The sequence below is a fragment of the Monopterus albus genome, unplaced genomic scaffold (genome assembly GCF_001952655.1).
Source record: "Monopterus albus unplaced genomic scaffold, M_albus_1.0 scaffold26.1, whole genome shotgun sequence".
NCBI lineage: Eukaryota > Metazoa > Chordata > Actinopteri > Synbranchiformes > Synbranchidae > Monopterus > Monopterus albus.
In genome coordinates, this window is record NW_018127906.1 from 3,257,215 (window position 1) to 3,277,913 (window position 20,699).

Here is a 20,699-nt window from a genome sequence, read left to right on the forward strand (position 1 = left end):
CGCGCCCTCAGCAGCAGGAACAGTGTGTAATACTCACCCACACACACTGAACCTTAAACGTCGACAGAGTTCTGGTCTGTTGGGACGCTGCCTTAGGTGTGTCGGTTTCCACAACACAGCAGTCTCTTCTCGTGCTGGGATTTAACAACCAACAAACACTGTGGTGCTTTAAGCCTGAGAATGAATTGATTTCAGGAAGGTTTGTGGTGTTAAGACATCAGCATGGTGTGCGTTCTTGCCATACAGGAGCTTGACTGCAAAGATGAAACCTGGATGGATTCAGCTGGATGCTCTTCTTATACAAGTGGATTTGAATATGGTTTCTGTAGTTTCACATCGCTCTTACATAGTAAAAAGAGGAAGTGTCAACAAACTTCACACAGAATTTGAATTTTATCGACATTTTTGGTGGTGGTGTTTGCTTTATAATATCTGACTCAAAGACAGTGTTACTGGCTTATTTGTAACTTGTCTAATATGATTGACCTGTGTCTTTAATGCAGTTTACATTCATTGATGCTTAAACTACTTAAAGACATGACGAAACATTTTTTCGTGCTTTATTTTAGATTGTAAATTGGGTTGCAGCACTTCACCTACCTGAACATAAATACTCATCAGCACTTACTGAAAGCATCTCTGTAGCCCACATACCTTGTAATTACTTCAATAGCTACCTTGTATTTTGTGGAGTTTGTGTAATAGTACGTGTGTACTTTACAGCTGAACTCTTGGAGATGCACAGCTCCCATCCTTCTTTCTTCCTGCTCAGAACTTTTTGAATACCCCCGCCATTTCTGTGTTTTTCACTCTCATCTTTTCACCCTGTTTGCAGAAGGAGTTGTCAGGCCATAAGAACATTGTCGGCTACCTAGACTCCACAATCAATCCTGTGTCAGACAGTGTCTGGGAGGTCCTGATTCTCATGGAATACTGTAAAGGTATGGCCTCTATTTGTACATGCACATGCTTTTGAAACCAAAATTTGGCCATCATATTTTACACTCAAACAGCTCAGCATCATTGAGGTTGTGGCTTCTGCTTATATCTGTGACTTGTGATTTTAATTTGGGTCATGGTTACTTGGTCTGTGACAAATAAACTAAATCAAACCAAACTTTTGATACTAAACAAAAGGCATGGTTTCAACCTCCATGGCTTTTTTGCAATTTTCAGTTTATGTGTTTTATCCTTGTTGTATACTGTAGCAATGATGCTGAATGTTTGTTTGTCATATCACATTGCCACTTTTGGAAATTACAGCAATGCTTGCTAGAAGAAAGGCAACTTTTTATGCTAACATTCCCCAAGTATCGACATTTAGGTTATTGGGCCTATAGTTAAAGTGACTTGTGGACAGAAAACCTCAGTTATGTTGTATTTTTTTTTAACATATTTAATAGGTGAATGTAGGGATGCACGGATGCCGACCCAGTATTGGGTCTGATACCACCCTCTAGTACTCATAAAAGTTGTCCCACCAATACCAGTTAATGGCAGCATTACATTAACCTCATGCTGGCTGAACCGGTCGTTAGGCGGCAGAGAAGAAATTTCAGCAGTTCGAAGATATTTTAAGTGATGACAAAAGTAAAGACGACTGCAAGCTCCGCTTCTCTGGCATGTGTTTGAGCGCCCTTCCCTTCCCATCACACACAGACACAAGGTCGCGTTTCACACAGACGTCAACACCCTATGTGCAACAAAACCAACAGCAACCCAATTGTAGAGAGCAATTAATCAAACACCTGTTGAAGAAACACAACAACAAACTTGCAGAAATGCGACGTCTTCATTCTCGCCACTGTCAAAACACCTGATCTCATTCGCTTCACTACCATCACCATGGTGCTTGTTATGCTGATTGTAGTGAATGGGAAGAAAACAGATGCTAACTCTATGTAGTTAATAGCAGTGTCAAACGAGCTCTGTGTATGAAAACGGGTTGAATCCTGGTGGACTTGGAGGCTGAGAGGTCAAGTTTAGTAACTTCACTTCTGTCCCATACCCATGAATTTGACTGGTTGGCCGAGGCATATTGTTAATCTGTAATTTTAGTTAATGTTTGTATTACAATCACACAAAATATGACTTTGGTCAACTCACAGAAATCATAGCACAAGCATTTAGGTGTGCTAAGTGTAGAATTAGGTTAATTTCAGCTTCAGGGCGAGGATGTAATTGACAGCATGAGAAAGTAAACCTAATGAAAAGTACCTTAGTTTGAAAATATCTGTAAGGGTCAACATGCCACCAATGCTGGCTGGTGGTGGTTTCCCAGCTTGAGCTGAAGCTTTCCCCCGACCTCTCTCCTGCAGCGGGCCAGGTGGTGAAGCAGATGAACCAGCGGTTGAATGTGGGCTTCAGCGAGGCCGAGGTCCTCCACATCTTCTGTGACACCTGCGAGGCTGTGGCCCGACTGCACCAATGCAAGACGCCCATCATCCACAGAGACCTAAAGGTAAGTGGGATCTTCCTCTCTTTCTTCTCCCCAGACTCCCCCTGCTTTTTCTGTTCTACCCATATGACTTTAGATACAGCTAGTGTTACTTGATAGATCATTTAGTTTCTATCACAGTTTCCCTGAGCCCAGGGGTGACATCCTTCACATTGCCTGTTCAGTTAGACCAACAGTTCACAACCTGAAGATTTTCAATTTAGAGAGAGATTTATCAGAGAGAAACACGATGTCTTCACCTTAAAAGTTAGGACACCCGTTCCCATCGAACTGAATGAGGAAGTTTGCCCAGCCCTTTGACTGGTAGTGTGTAACAGTTGTTTATAAACCACGGTGATTGAACATCTGCTTGGTCAGCAGAAGAAAGAATGCTTTGGTTTGACTTCACTGCTCGCTGCGGCGACTCTGCTTCCTCTTATGCTCTCCCCTGCTTCCTTTCCTAGCTTGTTGTCTTATTTCTTCCTCTTATCCAATACTCCCTGTTCATTGCTTAGCCACCTCCTTTTCCTCTTTCTCCCCCACCTCCTCCTGCTAGAGCACCAAACGTACTCTTGGTGCAGGCCACAGTAGGTGGTACATCTTAATATTCCTCACTGTTTCTCTGCTAACTTGATTTTTAGAATAGATTTTGAAATCAGTATTGACTAGGAGCCAGATTTGGCCTCATTTTACTGGTGCTTGGAGGCCAGTGGTAACTTCCCACCATAGTTGAATTCTCCTCAGTGCCCCACCAGTGGGCTGTTGTACTCTGTCCAGTTGGCCAAGCCTTGGAACAGTGCAGTCCCTTCAGCACACCAGGCCTGTCCTCTGTTCGCTGTCTGTTCAGCCTACATGGCTTACATAACATTGCAGGGACACAAAAGGCCACGGAGGCTCAGTCATGCATTGCCAGGGGAAGTGAGAGTGCAGAAAACGCCTCTTAACCCTGAGCTGTCAGCAGTACCCAGACACTCTGTTGCTTTCATTAGCTCAGTTTTTCCTTGGGCAGTTTGAAATCTTTTCCCCTTGATTCTCTTTGGTCTCTCCTCCTCTTCTGTGACGGACAGGCTGCCTCTGTTCAGATGTTCACTTTTTACATCTCATGACCTTTTTGCACTTTATACCAGTCTCATCTTTGTTGTCCTTTCTTTTCTTTGTCTCTTTCTGTGCTACTAGTTTTCCACTGACTGAATCGTTGCTCGAACCCTTCTTTCCTGATTTTATGTTGTTACGCAGGTCCTAAAATTAAAATACTCATTAAAGGCTGAGCCCTGAAACACAAAAAGAAATGCATCCGATAACGTGCAAATAAGAAACGGATCTGTTTTCAGACTGGCATGTTGCTGAATTTGCCTTCTGAGACTTGTGTGGCAGAGTTACTTTAATGAGGGCTTGTCTCCCTTCTCTTTTGCTGTGTATTGAATTAGTTTGGGGTTTGTGAGGTTTTACTTTGATGCATCTCACTTACAAGAGCAGTCCAGCTTTTTCTAAACTGGAGAGAATGCAGTTTTTCCATGGGGGGCGTGCCATTAGGTCATTGTCAGACCGGTTCAGCGAAAGTAAAGTTGAAGGAAACCTAGAGCAGAGCAAATAAATGGCAGTAGCAGTTTTAACCTAAAAGCAAATAAATCTTTAGTTGTGATACTGTTTTCCTAGTTTTTGAACATTTACATTCCACAGTTGAACCAGCAAAATTAATTTGGCCTCCGGAGCTCACTGCCCTAAACCCTTCATCTTTGGACGAATAAGAACTGGTGAGGTCTGTAGAGTAAATAGGGGGGCAGCCGACACGCACACGGACTTTCTGAGCAAACTTAAACTGTAAGATATGAAATCACAAGCACAGCTAAAACCTACAGTTGCAGTTGTAACACTGTCAAAATGGGTTAGCTGACTAGTGTATCTTCATCATCGGTGCTAAACATCTGCTGTTGTTACTCTCCTACAGCTAAAGTGTGTTGACCTGTAAAAGTTCTAGTGTTGCAGCTCTGTTATCAGATCATATTGGCTGCGGCAGGTTTTAAGTGCTTCACATCAGTAGCATTGTGTTCAGATGAACCAGTCAAGACAAAGTGGCATTAAACTCAATTTGTCGCTACTTATTTAATATGTAGTGTTGATTTTTACTTTGTTCTATTTTCCTTATGCTTTTATTTGTTTTATTTTTTTATATATATAAATTAAAAAGTAAAAGATGGAGTGACCGCTGTGGAGGATGAGATCAAGAAGTATGTAGGATTTTTTTGTGGGGTGTGGGACATGTTACATGTCACCCAGCACAATAGCTGGTAAATCCATAATATATACCTGTCATCTCTATGTTCTCGATGATAGAACTCAGTACTGTGTGTAAGGGTGACAGACTCTTAATAAGTCAAACTGCCATAAAATAATGTTTTGTAAAATGTAGTAACTTCACACACATTTTGATCACAGGAACATAGTTTTCATTTTTAGTTTATGCCCAGCAAATTCTGCCTGAACTGCTGGTCAGAGCACTCACTGGTCAAACTAATGCCTCAAGATTACTACAGCGTGGACTGTGTGACTGTTGTTGAGATGACGTCTCAACTTGTCCAAAAAAACCAAGACAACAATAGACAGTTCTAATGAGACAGTACATTTAGAGAAATTGAACCTAACTTTGTCCAGTTTGCAGCTGTTAAAATCTAAAGCTGACGCACAAAAGAAATCTGTGGTTTACATTAGTGCCTGTGGCTCCTTAGTTCCTTGGACGCTGCAGTCAACAAAAACGATAAAATGTATTTAAGCTAAAGTTACTTTTATTTTAACCGGCTGGTGTTATGATATGTGAACAAATCAGCCTGTGCTTAGACACTCAACTGGCACCACTCTAAGGCCGGCAGAATACGCCTAAACAAAGCCAAATTGCCATCAAATACACAGTTTCACATAACACGCTGAAAATCTGCATCTATTTGTGTCCACAAAGCACAAGCATGAACGTGCAAGTCACACAAGGAGCAGATCAGAAGAGCTCAGTTCCCCAAACCTGGAGCTCCACTGCAAACACTTCTAAAGATCTGTGCAAACTAAAAATTCACACGCTCCTGCACACGGTCCTTTGCAGATGATAGTGTAGTGGGAGGTGGTAAATGTGGCACTCCTTTGTGGTCACAGCTTGGCTTTGTGGTGTCTTGTGTACTCGTAGTGTATGTACTCTGTTTGCATAGTATCAAATCACAGCAGTCCGCCCAGACCTGCCTGTTAATTCTCCCACATTTACAGCTGCAATAAAGTGCAAAGCGTGGTGCTTATCAGCAAAATATGACCGTGTGTAAACTCTCCTTTTTCATGACACTGATCAGGCCTCTGAGCTGTGGTGACTCAGACCGACTTTGCATTTTTCTTTTTCAGCCAGCTGGATTTATTCCAAACACAACCAACCACTTTGATTATTAACAAGGTGACCTGAATGGCTCTGTGTCACACATTGAAAAATAAACTAGGCAGCCTTTGCTGGCAGGCTCTCTTTTTTTCAGAGTAATCGGGGATGAAGGGTCTTGGTCAGACCGGTAACCAAGAACCCAAGGGTCTTGGGATCCAGAGTTCCTTTCTGGAGGTGGGAGAACCTTACAGAAGGACAGCTACCAGTTCAGCACTATGGTAGAGAGGCCAGACAGAAGCCATTCCTCAATAAAAGGCACATGACAGTCTGCTGGGAGTTTGTCAAAGGGCACCTGAAGGACTCCAGACCATGAGAAGTAAAATCCTCTGGTCTGATGAAACAGATTGGCCACAGTTCCCAACAGGCACTGAGCATCATCTGACCTGCAGTCAAACATGGTGGTGGCAGCATCATGCTGTGAGGATGGTTTCCTGCATCTGGGACTGAGACACTAGTCAGGGTAGAGGGAAGGATGGCTAGAGAAATATATAGAGCCAGTTCTGAATGAAAACCTTCTCCAGAGTGCTCAGGGGCTCGGGCTGGACTGAAGGTTTACATTTCAACAAGAGGATGACCCAAAAACTGAGACTGCCAAGAAAACACAAGAATGGTTTTGTAAAAAGTCAGTGGAAGTCCTGGAACGGCCCAGCCAGAGTCCACAGCTGAACCAAGTAGAACATCTCTGGAGATACCTGAAGATGGCTGTGCACCAACGTTCACCATCCAACCTGGCTAACCCAGAACAATTCTGCCAAGAAGAATGGAAGAAAATTCCTAAAGAAAGGGGCCGAGCTTGTAGCTTCATTCTTAAGAAGACTTGAGGCCGTTGTTTCTACTGAAGGTGTTTTAACTAGGAACTAAGTGAAGGGTCTGAGTGATGATGTAAATGAGACGTCTGTCTTATTTTTAATACATTTACAAAACACTCCAAAAACCAGTTTTCACTTTGTCATTGGTGAAATGCGTATAGATTGATGAGGAAAAAAAACTGGAATCCATTTTAAAATGAGTCTGAAATGTGGAAAACTTGAAAGGGTCTGAAAACTCTCTGTACTAGCTGTAAATGATAAACATTATGAGGAACTTGACTCCACTGGTCAGTCACCTGTCATTGTCTAATTCTTGGTGTTGTATCTCACAGGTACACGACCCTTTCATATCGGGCGCCAGAGATGATTAACTTGTATGCAGGGAAAGCCATCACCACTAAGGCTGATATATGGGTAAGGCCCTACTCTGTGTGTGTCATGCACCCTGCAGGGCTGCTTTGTTCTGGCCATCACCCTGCCCTGACAGGTTCTCTTGGTCTCTGTGACAGGCTTGCCCCAGGCTATTTGCCTCTACCAGCTCTCAAAAAGCATTTTCCCATTTCTATAAAACACAGAGCAACATTATTCAGAACAAAGACAGTGCTCCACCTCATCTTATTCCTCCCTCCCTGCTGCTGCCTGTTCTCTGTTTTCCCTGTATTTGAGATAATTAGGCCGAGTTGAGGACCTTGATACGCTTGTGTGAAACGGGCCTCAGCTGATTTGAAGGTGCGAGGCAGGAACAAGGGCTTGGACGGCAGCCATTTTGATGAGTGCTGTAAATTGATGTACCGAAACCGAGGGAGTTTAAACAGCCAGAATATAAAGATGTTGCTGTTGATGAGACATCTTGTACATGTAGGTGTGTGCACTGCTTGGAGTTTATGCTTTGGGTACATCTCAAGACCAAAAAAGACAAGTGCTGCTGAAACAAGTTGTCAGATGTTAAAAATGGTTATATAGAGTGCTATTGGGCAGGAGACATTGCTGCTGTTTCAGAAACTGGCTTTGTGCTTTCACTGTGCAGAATTTGGTGGCATTTTTCTCTTTGTGACCTTCTTACAGGTAAATAAATTTGATACCAGATGCATTAAATGAAATTTGCATAATTGTGAACACATGCTGTGTTGATATATTTTGCCTTCGTCTACCTACCAGCCACTGAAACCAACCTTTTCGTAGTTACTTTGATGCTCCACTATACGTCCATAATTGCGCACTGACAGTGATATATATGTGTGTGTGTGTGTGTATACGTTAACAGAAGAACAAACAAAAGCTTTAAGTAGGCCTCTGTCCCACAAAGACAGCTACTGTGGGACACACGACAACAAACACCAACTTCCTGTCAGCTACCCCCTGCATTTTCATTTCCTGTTTTGTGTTTAGCCACATGTAGAAACTGTTGTTTCGTACATCATGAATTTATCTGTTCACTTTGGGGTTGTTGATGGATATGCTGTCTGACTCGGGAGTGCAGTATCAGACTGGAGAACTGTACAGAGCGCCCTTTCTCCAGATAGAGGAAAACATTCCCTGAACCTTGTGGCTAATTTCATCTCTTTCATCTGTAACTCTGTCATCAGCTAAAATATCCTGGAGCCAAATATAGCCCAATTTGAATAATACTTTGGAGTAGAGAACTTTTGCATGTTGATTTGCTTGGACAGCCACAGTGCCAGACATTGAGCCTGTTTTTAAAAGCAGCCTTTTGGCTAGTGACAAACAGTTTTTTGCTAAACAGTCCTGTGTATCTCAGTGGGTAGAGAAAGGCAATGACTTAGCCAGGGTCAGGGCTTCACTTCCCCCTAGGATGAACTGTACTTGACATGCTAAGTGGTTGTCAAAGTGTGTTTTTTCACTGTGTGTTTTCTGTATCTGAGTGATGAGGACTGCACCCAACTCTCCCTCTGGCCTTCAAACAGAGATTGTTTATTGTACTACAGTGAGGGAAGTACCTAAGTTATGACTAGTGTGGAGGTTGACAACTGCAATCTTAGTCCTAGTTCCCCCTTTTCAGATTAATCAGCTGTTAGATGTTTACTAGAACCAAAACACTATGGGAAGTACTGTTTTTATAGAACCACATGATTTAAATTCTCCAAGTTGTTGGAAAAAGGTCTTGACAGACTATGGTACCAACACGTGGGATCACGTTGGCACTGGAAATTTCAAGCAATAACCCGCCCCTTAAAGTTGTTGGTTTCAGGTGTTTTCTCCGTCTTCTCCACAGGCACTTGGATGCTTGTTGTACAAGCTGTGTTTCTTCACCCTTCCATTTGGGGAGAGTCAAGTCGCCATATGTGACGGAACCTTTATTGTTCCAGATAACTCCAAATTCTCCTTCAGATTGCACTGCTTAATCAGTAAGTTGGGGGGTCGGCTGGGGTGTTGACATGGATGCTAGAATGTGTATTCTAATGGTTCATGAGTGTGTAATTACTATGTTGGTTAATATCACTATTTGATGAATCATCATTTTGATTCAGTCTTATTTCTTTTTTAAACATGTCTGTCCCCCCCCCCAAAACATATTTTCAGTTTATATTCTTATGAAAGACAACTGTAGAAAAGCATTCTTCTTTGCCTTTTGTGCATTTATTAATTTGTTAGACACGTCTGGGCACATGCTGGGGGTAGTGACGTTTCACACACAGCTGCACAGAATGCAGAACATGAGTTTGAGAATTTATACAGCGAGGTTTTCCAGAAGGAGCTGCTCCTGGTTTTCATTTCATGTCTTTTCTGTCATTAGCTAGACTGCAGTTAAAACCCACAGTCATGGTTTGGCCTGTGTCACACACAGACTGAGCCTTTGTTAAGCATTTACTCAACTTGAGCCTGTTTGAACTAGTCACGGACTGTCAGTCATGGAAGCTTTGTTTGTTTTCAAGTTATCTTCCCTAAATGTGTCTTGTGGTGGAGCTTCCTCTTTTAATTATTTAACCAACAGCTCCACCAAGTGGCCAAAGAGAGAAGATGCACATTAACCACAAAAACCAGTGGTGGTCTGCACAACACGCTGTATAAAGTGATCTCTGTCTTTTTCAGGATATATGCTCGAACCAGACCAGGAGAAGAGACCAGACATTTACCAAGTGTCCTACTTTGCCTTCAAGTTAGCTGGAAAAGACTGCCCAGTGCCAAATCTCTTTGTAAGTCCCTGGAACAAAGCAGTTGGTCTGACTTTTAATTTTTGTCATTTTCTTATTAACATAATTCTCCACTCTTTTTCCAGAACTCTCCCATCCCTACGTCGCTGCCAGAGCCTCTAACAGCCAGCGAGGTTGCTGCCAAGAAGAGTATGACAAAAGCCAGGTACTGCTGCACTGTGTGGGAAGTTTTCTTTTTATATACAAACTACCACAGGAACTGATCAAATCAATTTTCATGCTTTAGTATCTTCTTCAGGCTAGTGAAACGGGCTGATTAAAAGTCCCCAGGGAAGAATTTAACATCAACACCGGGACAACACACAGTGCAAACCTTGTTGTTCATAAATCACTTGAGTCATTGGTATTGTTCAAGGAAAATCAAACCTCAACTTCTGGCTGCTTCCTTCCAGGATTACAGACTCTGTAGGCCCGACGGAAACATCGATAGCTCCCAGACAGAGGCCAAAAGCGGCAAACAGTAATGTCCTGCCCCTCACCAACACCGTCACCCCTGTTAAGATGACAGTGCCTTCAGCACCCGTCAGCAATGGCCAGAAAGGTTTGTTGAGCATTAGCGAGATTAATAATTTACATTTTTATTAGACACTCTCATGTTTATCTTATAGAACTGCACAAAAAACTAAAAAGTAAAGCTTGTATTTTTACAACCCAAGTTCAGCAAGTGTCTTTTCTGCTATACTGGTTATATCACCATATCACCAAAATCAAGTTCATCATAGATTGTTGTGCGGTGCCGTGGCTTCCGTAGTGGGTGCCTTGGAAAACAGGCCAAAGGTGCCTCGAGATTGTCACCGTTCATTTATTGTGAGCTTTTAATTATCGTGTCACCACATTAGGAAGAGCAACTGTTACGTTAACTGAATTCAAAGTAATGGAACAAAAATGCTATAAATATCAAAATATCTGTCTTCCTGTACCTGTCAGCTCCCTCCCCTGGATCGACACAGCCGTCCATGCAGCCCCAGCCCAGCGCTCAGCAGCACCGAGTCCTGCAGCAGCTACAGCCTGGTGACCTGCGTCTGCAGCAGCTGCAGCACCACCAACATCACCATCAACAACAAGCAGTGCAGCAACAGCATGCAAATGCGCAGCAACTTCAGTACCTCCAGGTACACCTCCTCTCAGTCCTTTTTCTGGCAGTCGGGTGATTCTGGAACCATCACTGAGAGAAGTAGCTCAGATTGTAACCTCTCTGTTCCCCTTCTCAGTACCAACAGGCTGTGCAGCAGTCCCTCCAGCTCCAGCAGCAACAACAGATGATGATGCAGCCAATGTACCAGCAGCAGGTTGCTCAAGCCCAGGCTCAGTACGCAGCCATGGTGAGTTCTGTCACAGGTCTGAGCCTGGCACCGGCGCTGCCAAGACCTGAACTGGATTTTTTTTTTTGTCCGCACTAAAGTGGAATCCATCAAATTGGATGAGCTTTTGTTCACCTTCAAACCCATTCCAGCATTTGAGGGTGCTTGTAATTCAAAATCATGACAGAAGTTCAGAGCAGAAGATTTTATCCAAAACTGCAGTAAATAGTTTGAGCAAATGACAGTGAAACACATGGAGACACAGCATGAAGTAACATGGAGCTGAATATTTCATTTAATGTCAGAATGGCCTAAAACTGCTCTCTCTGTTCCAAACACTGGCAGCCAATCCTCTTCAGTCGAGTCGCTCCATGTCTGTGCCAAGCAGCATTGGAAGCAGACACTCAAACTTCCTACTGACTCTGTCCAAATATTCAGAAAAGTAGTATTTACGCAGCAACTGAATCAAACACACAAACACAGGTCTTCCAAATGCGTACTGTTAGGGCGGCGCAATTTTTAGTCTGTTTCCCACCGAACGCATACCATCTGTTTTATTTCAGAGGCAATCTGGTCAGAGTGAAGCCACAAGGGGATCGAACAGAGGGTGAAATCGAGCAGTTTCCTCTGTGTTGCATCCTGACATATGAAGCAGTTCACAGGCAGGGGAAGAGAGCACCTCGCAAAATTACTGTTCTTATTCCCAAGAAATCTGGTAAATGTTTAAAAGCAGCGTGTTCTTTGTTCCTCTGTGGTTTTCTCATCTTGCATCCTTCGAACTTGGACCTGCTCCTTATTGAGATGAGGAAGCTTTGCTAAGTGACTGCGAATTTGTAAAGCGATTTAATGACAACAGATCAGTATTTTGTACATTTATTTTAAAAACAGAACAGTGAGGTAGGTTTTTTCCCAAGTTAAAAAAAAAAAGGAACATAAGAGAGAAGGTGGACCCAAAACAACACAGATAAGATTTAAAAACCCATATAAGATAGAGTGAGTTAGAACTTTGAAGTCCTTTAATGCCCTTCACTTAATAATACATTTTATTTAAGGTGCCTTTCAAGTTACTCAAGGGCACTGTGTAATACAAGCAATGAATTACAACAGGAATAAAGAATAAAATGATATATATCAAGTCATTTTAAAAGTAATGCATGTGGAGCTTCTCTACTGTATATCTGAGTTACTTTCCTCAGTTCTCCATCTGAAAGTGGCCGATGCTCTCGAGGTAGATGGGTGATGATGGCTTTTATTGCGGTTGCAGGTTTTTGAAATGAAGGGTAAAAATACTACGGAGGGTGAATGTAGTTATCTTTGTCATTTAGTAATGAGGCTAAAGGACGTTGCTGCAGTCATACAGAGGCTGGCTTGGACAAGTGTGACAAGAAATGCAATTTTCTTACAGCTTCGATGATCAGTATCTTATTAAAATACTCGGTGTGAAGTGAAGGCGGCCTGTTGAGATGGACTCGGTGGCTGTTTGAGCTTGTTCAGCTGTTTCGGTTTTATGCTACATGAGCTGTATGGTTCAGTCTGTGTTACCAGCAGATGTTCTCATCAGAAAAGCTGGAATGAACCTGATATGAATGAATGATAATGTTGCTTCATGTGGGCTGCTTGTGTAAATTTCTCCCTCCTCCATCCTTCCCCTCCACTGTGTCCCCAGCTTTCCAAATCCAGAAACAGTTTAACATTTCATCATCTCATTGCTGTCATTGTGCACCATGGAATCAAAGGTCAGTCCCTCATTCCCTTCCCCTCTTCTCCCTCTCTCCCTTTCTTCACAGTTGCAACAGTACCAACAAGCTTTTGTCCAGCAGCATCCCGCTCAGCAGCCTCTCCCCTACATGTCCTCCCCTCTGGAGTTCCAGATCCCTCTGGGCTCCTATAATGCTACTACTCCCACAGCTGGAGCTGGAGCTGGAACTGGCCAGGTGGGAGTACCATCACCTGTGGATCCATCATACACTAACCCCAGGTAGTTATGGTAGTGCTTCAGAAGTGGTTTAATATTCAATCCTGTTCTGTTGATAAGCTTTGTTAAATGTTGTGATAATAAACATGTCACTGGTTGTCATTTTATTTTATTGTCACAAAATGCTTAGATTTCAACTTGTACCCCTGAGTTTAACAACACTTAGACCCATAAATAGAATACAGTATATTTAAATGTAGGTTTATGTCGAGCCAAATCTGTATAATGCATCTTCATGATGTTTGGTCATAGTGGTTTTCAAATGCTGGTTGTGCTGGGAATGAAGATCTGTTACATCAGACATCCTGGGAAGTTGTGTTGCTGATATAAGAAAAACCAGTGTTTTCTTTTGTTAAGTCTTAGCAAGGTTTCTGGAGTGCTGGTCCACATCTTGTGGCCTTTCTTTATTTTAGTTAGTTTGGTTTTCAAACCTTGGACCTAGTGGGATTGCAGTAGTGATTTCTACTGATTAATACAGTATAATGTGCTAAAAGTTGGTTGACCTGTTTCTGGGCATCACAGTTGTCACTTGCCATGACAGGCAAGGTTTCTCCTTTACTGACCTGTTGAAAACAAAGAGCACTTACTCTGAACCTTTGGGCTGTGTGGCTGTGACAAAGCTGTGCGCAGTAACACGGTGTCTTGTTGTCCTCCCTCCGCAGTAGAAACCCTCTGCTTGCCTCAGATGGGACCAGCCTGCCTCCTCAGAGCTGCAGCAGTGCAGTTAGTAACCCCCCTGACATGTCGGGCTGGAATCCTTTTGGAGAGGACAACTTCTCCAAGCTGACTGAGGAGGAACTGATCGACAGAGAGTTCGACATGCTCAGAGCAAGCAAGTGACCGGTTTCTTCTTTTCCGCATTTAATCATTTACTACAAAACTTCAGCTCATCAAAGAATGTGTAGGTTTGTGCTGCCTGCATCACAGGCTACATCTGCAGGTTTACTGTTTCCACTTACGTGCACCTCTGACTGTTTTCAGTCTGCTGCTTTTTTAACTCCCAAGTGTGTGAATGGTCAGTAGTAGCAACAGAGAAAGAATTCACCTCCCAGCGGGAGACGGCTTGCATTATTAATAGCTGAAATTCTTTAAATGCAAAGTGCCTTTGTGTGTATGTGGTTAAAAACACTTTGCCCAGGTGTCACAGCTGTAGAGGATCTAAGCATCTTCCCCTCTGTGACCTTCTCCACACAGAGAAGCCAGTGGAGAGAACAGCCAGCGTGGAGACGGACCGGCCGCAGCCTGTTGCCTCCACCACCAAGCCCCTCCCACCAGAGGACCTGTTTGGGTCGATCCCGTTTATGGCCAGCGCAGGCAAGTCTTAGAGGAGTCTCTACCATGAGGACCCGACACTGTGGAGCCACCTGCCCTCTCCTGTTCTTGTCCAGCTCTGCTGTTGCCACCTGACCTCCAGTCAGGAGCTTCTTTACCACACAGACCCCACAGCGGGGCGTTTCAAACCAATGATCAGTCAGATTTTTGTTTAGTTTGTCAGTCAGCAGATTAGCTGCGCTTCTGTTGTCAAGTAAAAATATAATGAAAAGGTGAGTCCGAGGTTCCTGCTCTTCTCTGACTAAATCAGGAAGAACAGCAGAAGCAGGAAGTGAGTCAATGAAGCGGTAAAAGCATTTTCTGACCTCACTGCAGTCAGCTGTGACTTGATAATCTCATTCTGCCTTGCTCCAACTCAACCTTATGCAAGTCGGCTGGATACAGCTCACTGGGTGCAGCAAGGCGCTGCCAGGTGTTGGGCTTCCTTTCCTGGTCTAGAGCAAACAGCTGGAACAAGGTACTAATGTATAGGGGTCGTGCTATGTTGGCTAAGAAAGGGTCTGCTCATGGAGAGGCACTGTGCATAAAATTACAATTTGTTTTTTCTTTGGTGCGTTTAAAAAACGCCCAACAAGGGACAGAGCTGAACAGAGCAGCAGCAGTTCCATTGGCTGTAAGAGCAGTATGAACACAGCGAGGCTGAAGTGACAGGAAACACGGCTGCTACTAATCAGGGCTGAGCGATGTCCAGACTTCACAGTGATGCACACCACACAGTCCAATTGACCCTTACAGTTGAGGGAAAAAAAAATAGATGGTCAAATTAAAAACTTGGCACTGAATCTGAAGCATGTGTTGATTTCTCATGGCTTTTTCATGGATTTGTAATATTTGTATTTTGGTGTAACTACACATGTAAAGGGTTACTAACTAATGGCTGGAGCTTTATTTTTATCTTTAAGGTATTCCTATTAAATCCTGATCAGGTGAAAAGCCAGATGCTCAGGTTAGCAGTGGAACCCAGACATCCCTCAGCCCTGGTACAGATCTGCTCTGTCTGGGCTCAGAACAAGACAACAGTTGAACTTCCAAAGTTGACACTCTCTGCCATGTGTTTACATTAAAATACTGCCGACTCTCCTTGGCTGTGGAAACTGCAATGCGAGGGTTCCTCACAAAATGCACAATGTTTTGTTTTTTTATTGTTTGAACAAAGCCCCAAACATTCTCGTGTTGACTGGGACTTTACTACCGACATTAACGCCCATTCTGACAGAACCTGAGTTCTCATTAGGCTGCGTGAAGTTTAACCCCGACAGATGTGAGCCTCGGTTTAACTGTGTGAATATCAAAGAGCAGTATTTCTCCATACAGTATATTGGCAGCAATAAGCTTTTGTGCCTCTGTACTCTTCCTGCTCCTTCAATGTGAATCGGTTCCTGTCACGAAAGGCAGAAACGCAGTTTGTAACTCAGAGGATATTTAGTGATAAATGGTGCCAACACTACAGCACTTAGATATTTTCTAGAGGAGAGTACTTGTTTTCCTTCTGCAGTAAACTCCTCTCATGTCCTGAAACCTGCCGGCTTCATGCAAGTGCAGTGTCTCCAGAGCAGAATGTGAGAAGAGAATGATGCAATACAACCCACTGGAATGTAAGTGTGGGAATATTTTAGTCTCCACTTGTTACTTAACAAATCTAAAATTCTATTTGAGGTAAAACTGGATCAAAGGAAAAACCAAAAAGGAAACCAAATAGATTAAAGGGACTTTCTTTGTACTAAGTTAAAAACCCAGAAAGGCAAAGGTCATTCCTACAGGCTGGCATGAAAAAAGTTCTAACACATTTTTGATCAGCCTTTTATCTTCCTTGGTTTGTGCCATCATAGTGCGTCTGCCAATTTATTTAAATCCAAACCCCTTTGTGTGCTAGCAGCTTTTTAAAACTCCCTGTCATCAGCTGCCTTTTATTTTCTGTGCTGTCTGTTTCCTCGTCTGGTTGAACTTTGGCCGACACCAGTGTTTAGTCAGCTGCTGTTTGGTTTGCCTCGCGTTCTCAGAGGCAGAGCTGCTGTAACAGGAGCTGCAGTTTCACTGTCTTTGCACTGGGTTCTACACACTGGGATGTTTGGACCATCCAGATTAGAGTTGTGTTAGAAACGTTGTGAAATTTGAAGTTGTCTGTCTAAATCAACGGTTCCAGACCCACTGAGAGGAACCCTCTGACCGCTGATGGAGACTTTGGTGACCAAAGAAAGCCTGTGTCCGTTTCAAATTTAGGACAAAATGTTTATACTGAGACTTCTGCTATGACATTCCTGCCAATCAGAATATGACATGAATTGACACATCTTTCAATAAAACAAGTAGGATAAAAGCTTCACATTCGTTTCTCCATCTGATTGTCCAGGGTTTTACCAGGCCTCACACCGAGTGAGAAGCGGGTAACCTGTTAGTGCAGTGTACAACAGCTCCGTCTCAGCTTCAGCTTAAAGCCTTGGTGGGTAGCATCTACCAGGTTGTGACTTTGGTGAGTCGAAGTGCTCGTGTCAGACTGCACCAAATGTTAGAGGATTGTGTTGAGCCAGCAGTTTTAAATATGATAAAATCACCAAATCTCTACAGCATGGCATAACATTTTGCCGACCAGCCAGCTTGCCAGCCAGGATGTACTGCCCAGCGGCAGTGGAGCCGCTGCTGGTGTAACGGCACATTCTGGGTCAGCAGTTAAGCATCAACTTGTTTAGAAGACCTTTTTTTTTTTTTTTTTAAAGTGGTAGTTGCTTGTGTTTCCATCTCTGGAAGCAAAGTGCCTTTGTGTGGCATTTTTATTGACTTAGCTGACAGAGGCCCCATTAAAACCGTCTGGCAGGTAAAGGACAGTTCAAGTTTTCCTGTGTTGATGTTTGACAGAGAGTTGGAGCATTATGGTGACACAATGCATAGCAGCTTAGTTGGACCACGACTTGCAATCTAAAGCATGTTTCCTTTTTTACCTTGAATGCTGGCTGATGGCACATTGTGTGGTGTAAACGTTTGGTTGTGCTTGAGAGCATGCTGAGGGTATCTGTCACAGCAGTGAACGTTTTGATTTGCTGTTTTTTACCCATACAATCCTAAAGGGCTGTATGTAGTCCTCACTGTGCTGCTGCTGTTCCGCCTTAGAGCAGCAAGTGAGAGTGAGTCATCTCAGTCATCCATACAAACTGTACAAACATCATTAGCTGAAGGTAAGTTTAAAGCTAACGCTAAAAGTTGCCTGATGTTTCTGTTCCACCTCATGTCACCGCCTGCTTTTATTGGGCCTTTGTGGAAAAACTCTGCTTCATTGTTTTGTTTTTCATTTGCGTTATTTTCATTGTTCATGTAGTAAGACAGCCATTCTCAGAAACATCTTGTTCATGTGTACTGGTGGATGGACTATAGTGTGGACAGGCGAACCATCAGACGACCAGAGCCATTAACATTAACGCTTTATTTTATTTTTTCAGTGCGACGAGTTCTCCCAGAATTTACGGGAGAACCACGCAAACAGAGCCAATGAATATGTTGTTACATATTGTTTACATTTGCGGGTTTTCTGTGCTGTTTCCCCTTTCCCAGACTTTGGGTCAGCTTTACATCCTGCTGGGGGATTAAAGGCCCCAGGTCAGGTCACCGAACTGTTTTCTTTTAATCCTTTTTTTAGTTGTATTAAGTATCAGCAGCTCCTGGAAAACGACCTATAGAACAATATGTTGTCTTATCCATATCTTGTTTTTGCAGCAGACTGTGTAAAAAGGTCCTGTATCATATTGTGAGTGTGAATGTATTTCTTTATAGAATGTTACTGATAAATAAAAAGCATTCAAAATCAAAATACACTTTGGTTCCTTTTTTGTAGCTCTGTAAAGTTAAGTCGACTCAGTCTCTCCACCAGCACACCAAGAACAAGATGTTCCTGATGTTAACATTGCTGTCTTTATGTGCGCGTGTCATCCAATCAGCTCAACAGATTTAATGTACGATGACGTACCAGACAAACAGGTGTGTAACTATGTAAGCAGCTTAAACTCTAAAGCCCCGACAGCAGTGAGCGCTGTGGTGGGCTGGAGTTTGATTTTCTGACTGGATTTAACAGGACAGTGAACTATTTGTAATTAATTTGTGTTCATTTCAAACCAAAACTAAAATGCAAAAGACAGACTTATCCAAAGTTCACATCAATCGTAAATGTACTAAAACAGTAAAAACCTGCTTCTTAAGCCTTGAGAGGAAAATGTTAAAATTTAATTGGATAACTGTTTATTATGCTTTATTATATATTTTGAATACACTCAACTCTTCCTGTTTCCAGTTGCCTTAGAATAACCTTTTCATTGTTCTGTTAACATGTTAAGTGAACAGCCTGTGTTTGAAAATGTCCTCTGTAATGTTTATTTCATAATGGACATTTCCCTTCTTCACAGTGTTTGCAGAGGCTGAACCCTGTGCGGTGACATTTGCTTTGTTTATGGAGATTCCTAATCCTGTTATTCAAGCCTGAATGCACAAGAATTCAGTTAGTGAGAATCAGTACACCTGGTCTGAAAACATTAATGTTAACAGTATCTTTATTAAAATGATTCCACATGCTAAGTTTTTACTAAACATCTGTTGACTGTTTGACTCTTTCTCTGCTCTATCAGAGTAAAGAGATGGTAAACTCCATGTAGAGTCTGGACCAAGTTATCACAGATTTTCCATGTTAAGTGTCATTAATGTCTGACTTTTCCCTTCTCAGTGGAAGTCAGAGGTGAGGGAGGAAAAGGCAGAACATTCAAAACAAGCAGCAGTTTGTACATTCTGATGAGGGAAGTGCTTTTATTATCATTTAGGGAAAAAGTACACGTTGCTGAATTCAAGTCACCCAAGTCTAATTGTTATCCTGTTTTTTATTTTTCCGTACATTTTTTGCCACTCAACTCCTCCCACTTACTTTCAGCGAGAAAAACCATTCAAATATCAATGTTCAGCTTTTTTAAGGACATTATGGCATCTATTTAACTTTTTCTTACTTTTATACTTTTTAAAATATTCAGCTTTTTTTCAACATGTTTTTTTTTTATCATGGAAGTAAATGGGAGAATCTTAATCTTTCTCCTCTTTCAGCCTTAATACCTTCAGCATACTTTCAGCTAGAAAAACCATTCAACCTTTAAACAAGTCAGGACAAGTTCAGCTATTTATCTTGTATTCAGCTTTTTGATATCTTTTATGGTTTTTGAATTCTTGCAGTTTAGGTTTTATGTTGATTTTGGACATTTCTCAGCCTCTTGATTCATTTGAAAGGGGAGAGCTACAGTGGGTGACATCACTCACACTCGAGCTCTATCCTACAGCCTTTTTACAATTTTCCAGCTTGTTTTCTGCTCTTATTCTGCCTACCTTAAGCTTCCACACACAAATTATACATGAAAACAGTAGAGAAAATTGTGAGGAATTGGAAAATGCCCTTGTTATTGTGATAGGATGAACGGTTTTTGAATGAATTGGCAAATTCCAGAGTGCCACCTCACTCTCCCATAGACTACCATTGTAAAAAGATTCAGAAAATCTCCTCTAAGCTAAAGTGAGGGCTATTTGTAAATCGCCACACTTCATTTTTTGGAATATCTTCACATACCAGTGATTAATCTGTTTGTTGAAGCCTCCTGCTGCTCATAGTTAAGATTTTTTTCAATAGGACTTGTACTTTTTCTTTGTCTATTTTGTGAAGCCCATGTTTCTCTGAAATTTGCTGGAGTGTCCTCAAACTGCTGAGCCACCTAATGATCCACCTCTACACACTCTCTCTCTCTCTCTCTCTCTCTCTCTCTCTCTGTTAATTGACATGCAGTTGGTATCTGTGTGAACTTAGTGTCTTGTTGGACCCCATTTTTACCACATACTATAGTAAGGCCTATTTTCCAGCTGTTTCAACAAAGAACCTCAGTCATTGGATTTCAGCCATTTCAGCGCAATTCTTCTGCAATCAGCATCCACACGCATTTTCTTCAGGAAATGCATTTGTCTAATGACTTCTTCAGTTTGTGATTATTGGATTATATTTATAACAGGTAAGGTTCCTGTAATGTCAGACATTACAGATTTTTTTTTTTTATAAGACTCGGATGATTTACTAATGTCTGTGTTTTGGCTGTTTCAACACTGATTCATTGCTTTAACTCCCCAGTATGAGCTTTATGCCACTGTTTTCAGTAGGTGGCCACACAATGTGAACAAGGCTGTTTTTTGTGTTGTAAAATGAGCGTTCATTTGTTTGCAGTAAGTGTTTTGGTTCAGTCACTCGGTCTTCAGCTTCA

At 42.3% G+C, this 20,699-nt stretch overlaps 1 protein-coding gene across 1 annotated transcript in view; it reads left to right on the forward strand.

Annotated features, from left to right (window-relative positions):
* bmp2k (BMP2 inducible kinase) overlaps window positions 1-20,699 on the forward strand; it is a 43,845-nt gene that overhangs the window by 19,003 nt on the left and 4,143 nt on the right. The window contains exons 3-15 of the mRNA XM_020595081.1: window positions 836-941; window positions 2,319-2,543; window positions 4,626-4,665; window positions 6,988-7,069; window positions 8,889-9,021; window positions 9,707-9,810; window positions 9,894-9,973; window positions 10,221-10,369; window positions 10,756-10,940; window positions 11,040-11,150; window positions 12,917-13,107; window positions 13,767-13,936; window positions 14,299-14,418. Of these exons, the coding sequence (XP_020450737.1) occupies window positions 836-941; window positions 2,319-2,543; window positions 4,626-4,665; window positions 6,988-7,069; window positions 8,889-9,021; window positions 9,707-9,810; window positions 9,894-9,973; window positions 10,221-10,369; window positions 10,756-10,940; window positions 11,040-11,150; window positions 12,917-13,107; window positions 13,767-13,936; window positions 14,299-14,418 (1,696 nt within the window). The remainder of the gene's footprint in view (window positions 1-835; window positions 942-2,318; window positions 2,544-4,625; window positions 4,666-6,987; window positions 7,070-8,888; window positions 9,022-9,706; window positions 9,811-9,893; window positions 9,974-10,220; window positions 10,370-10,755; window positions 10,941-11,039; window positions 11,151-12,916; window positions 13,108-13,766; window positions 13,937-14,298; window positions 14,419-20,699) is intronic.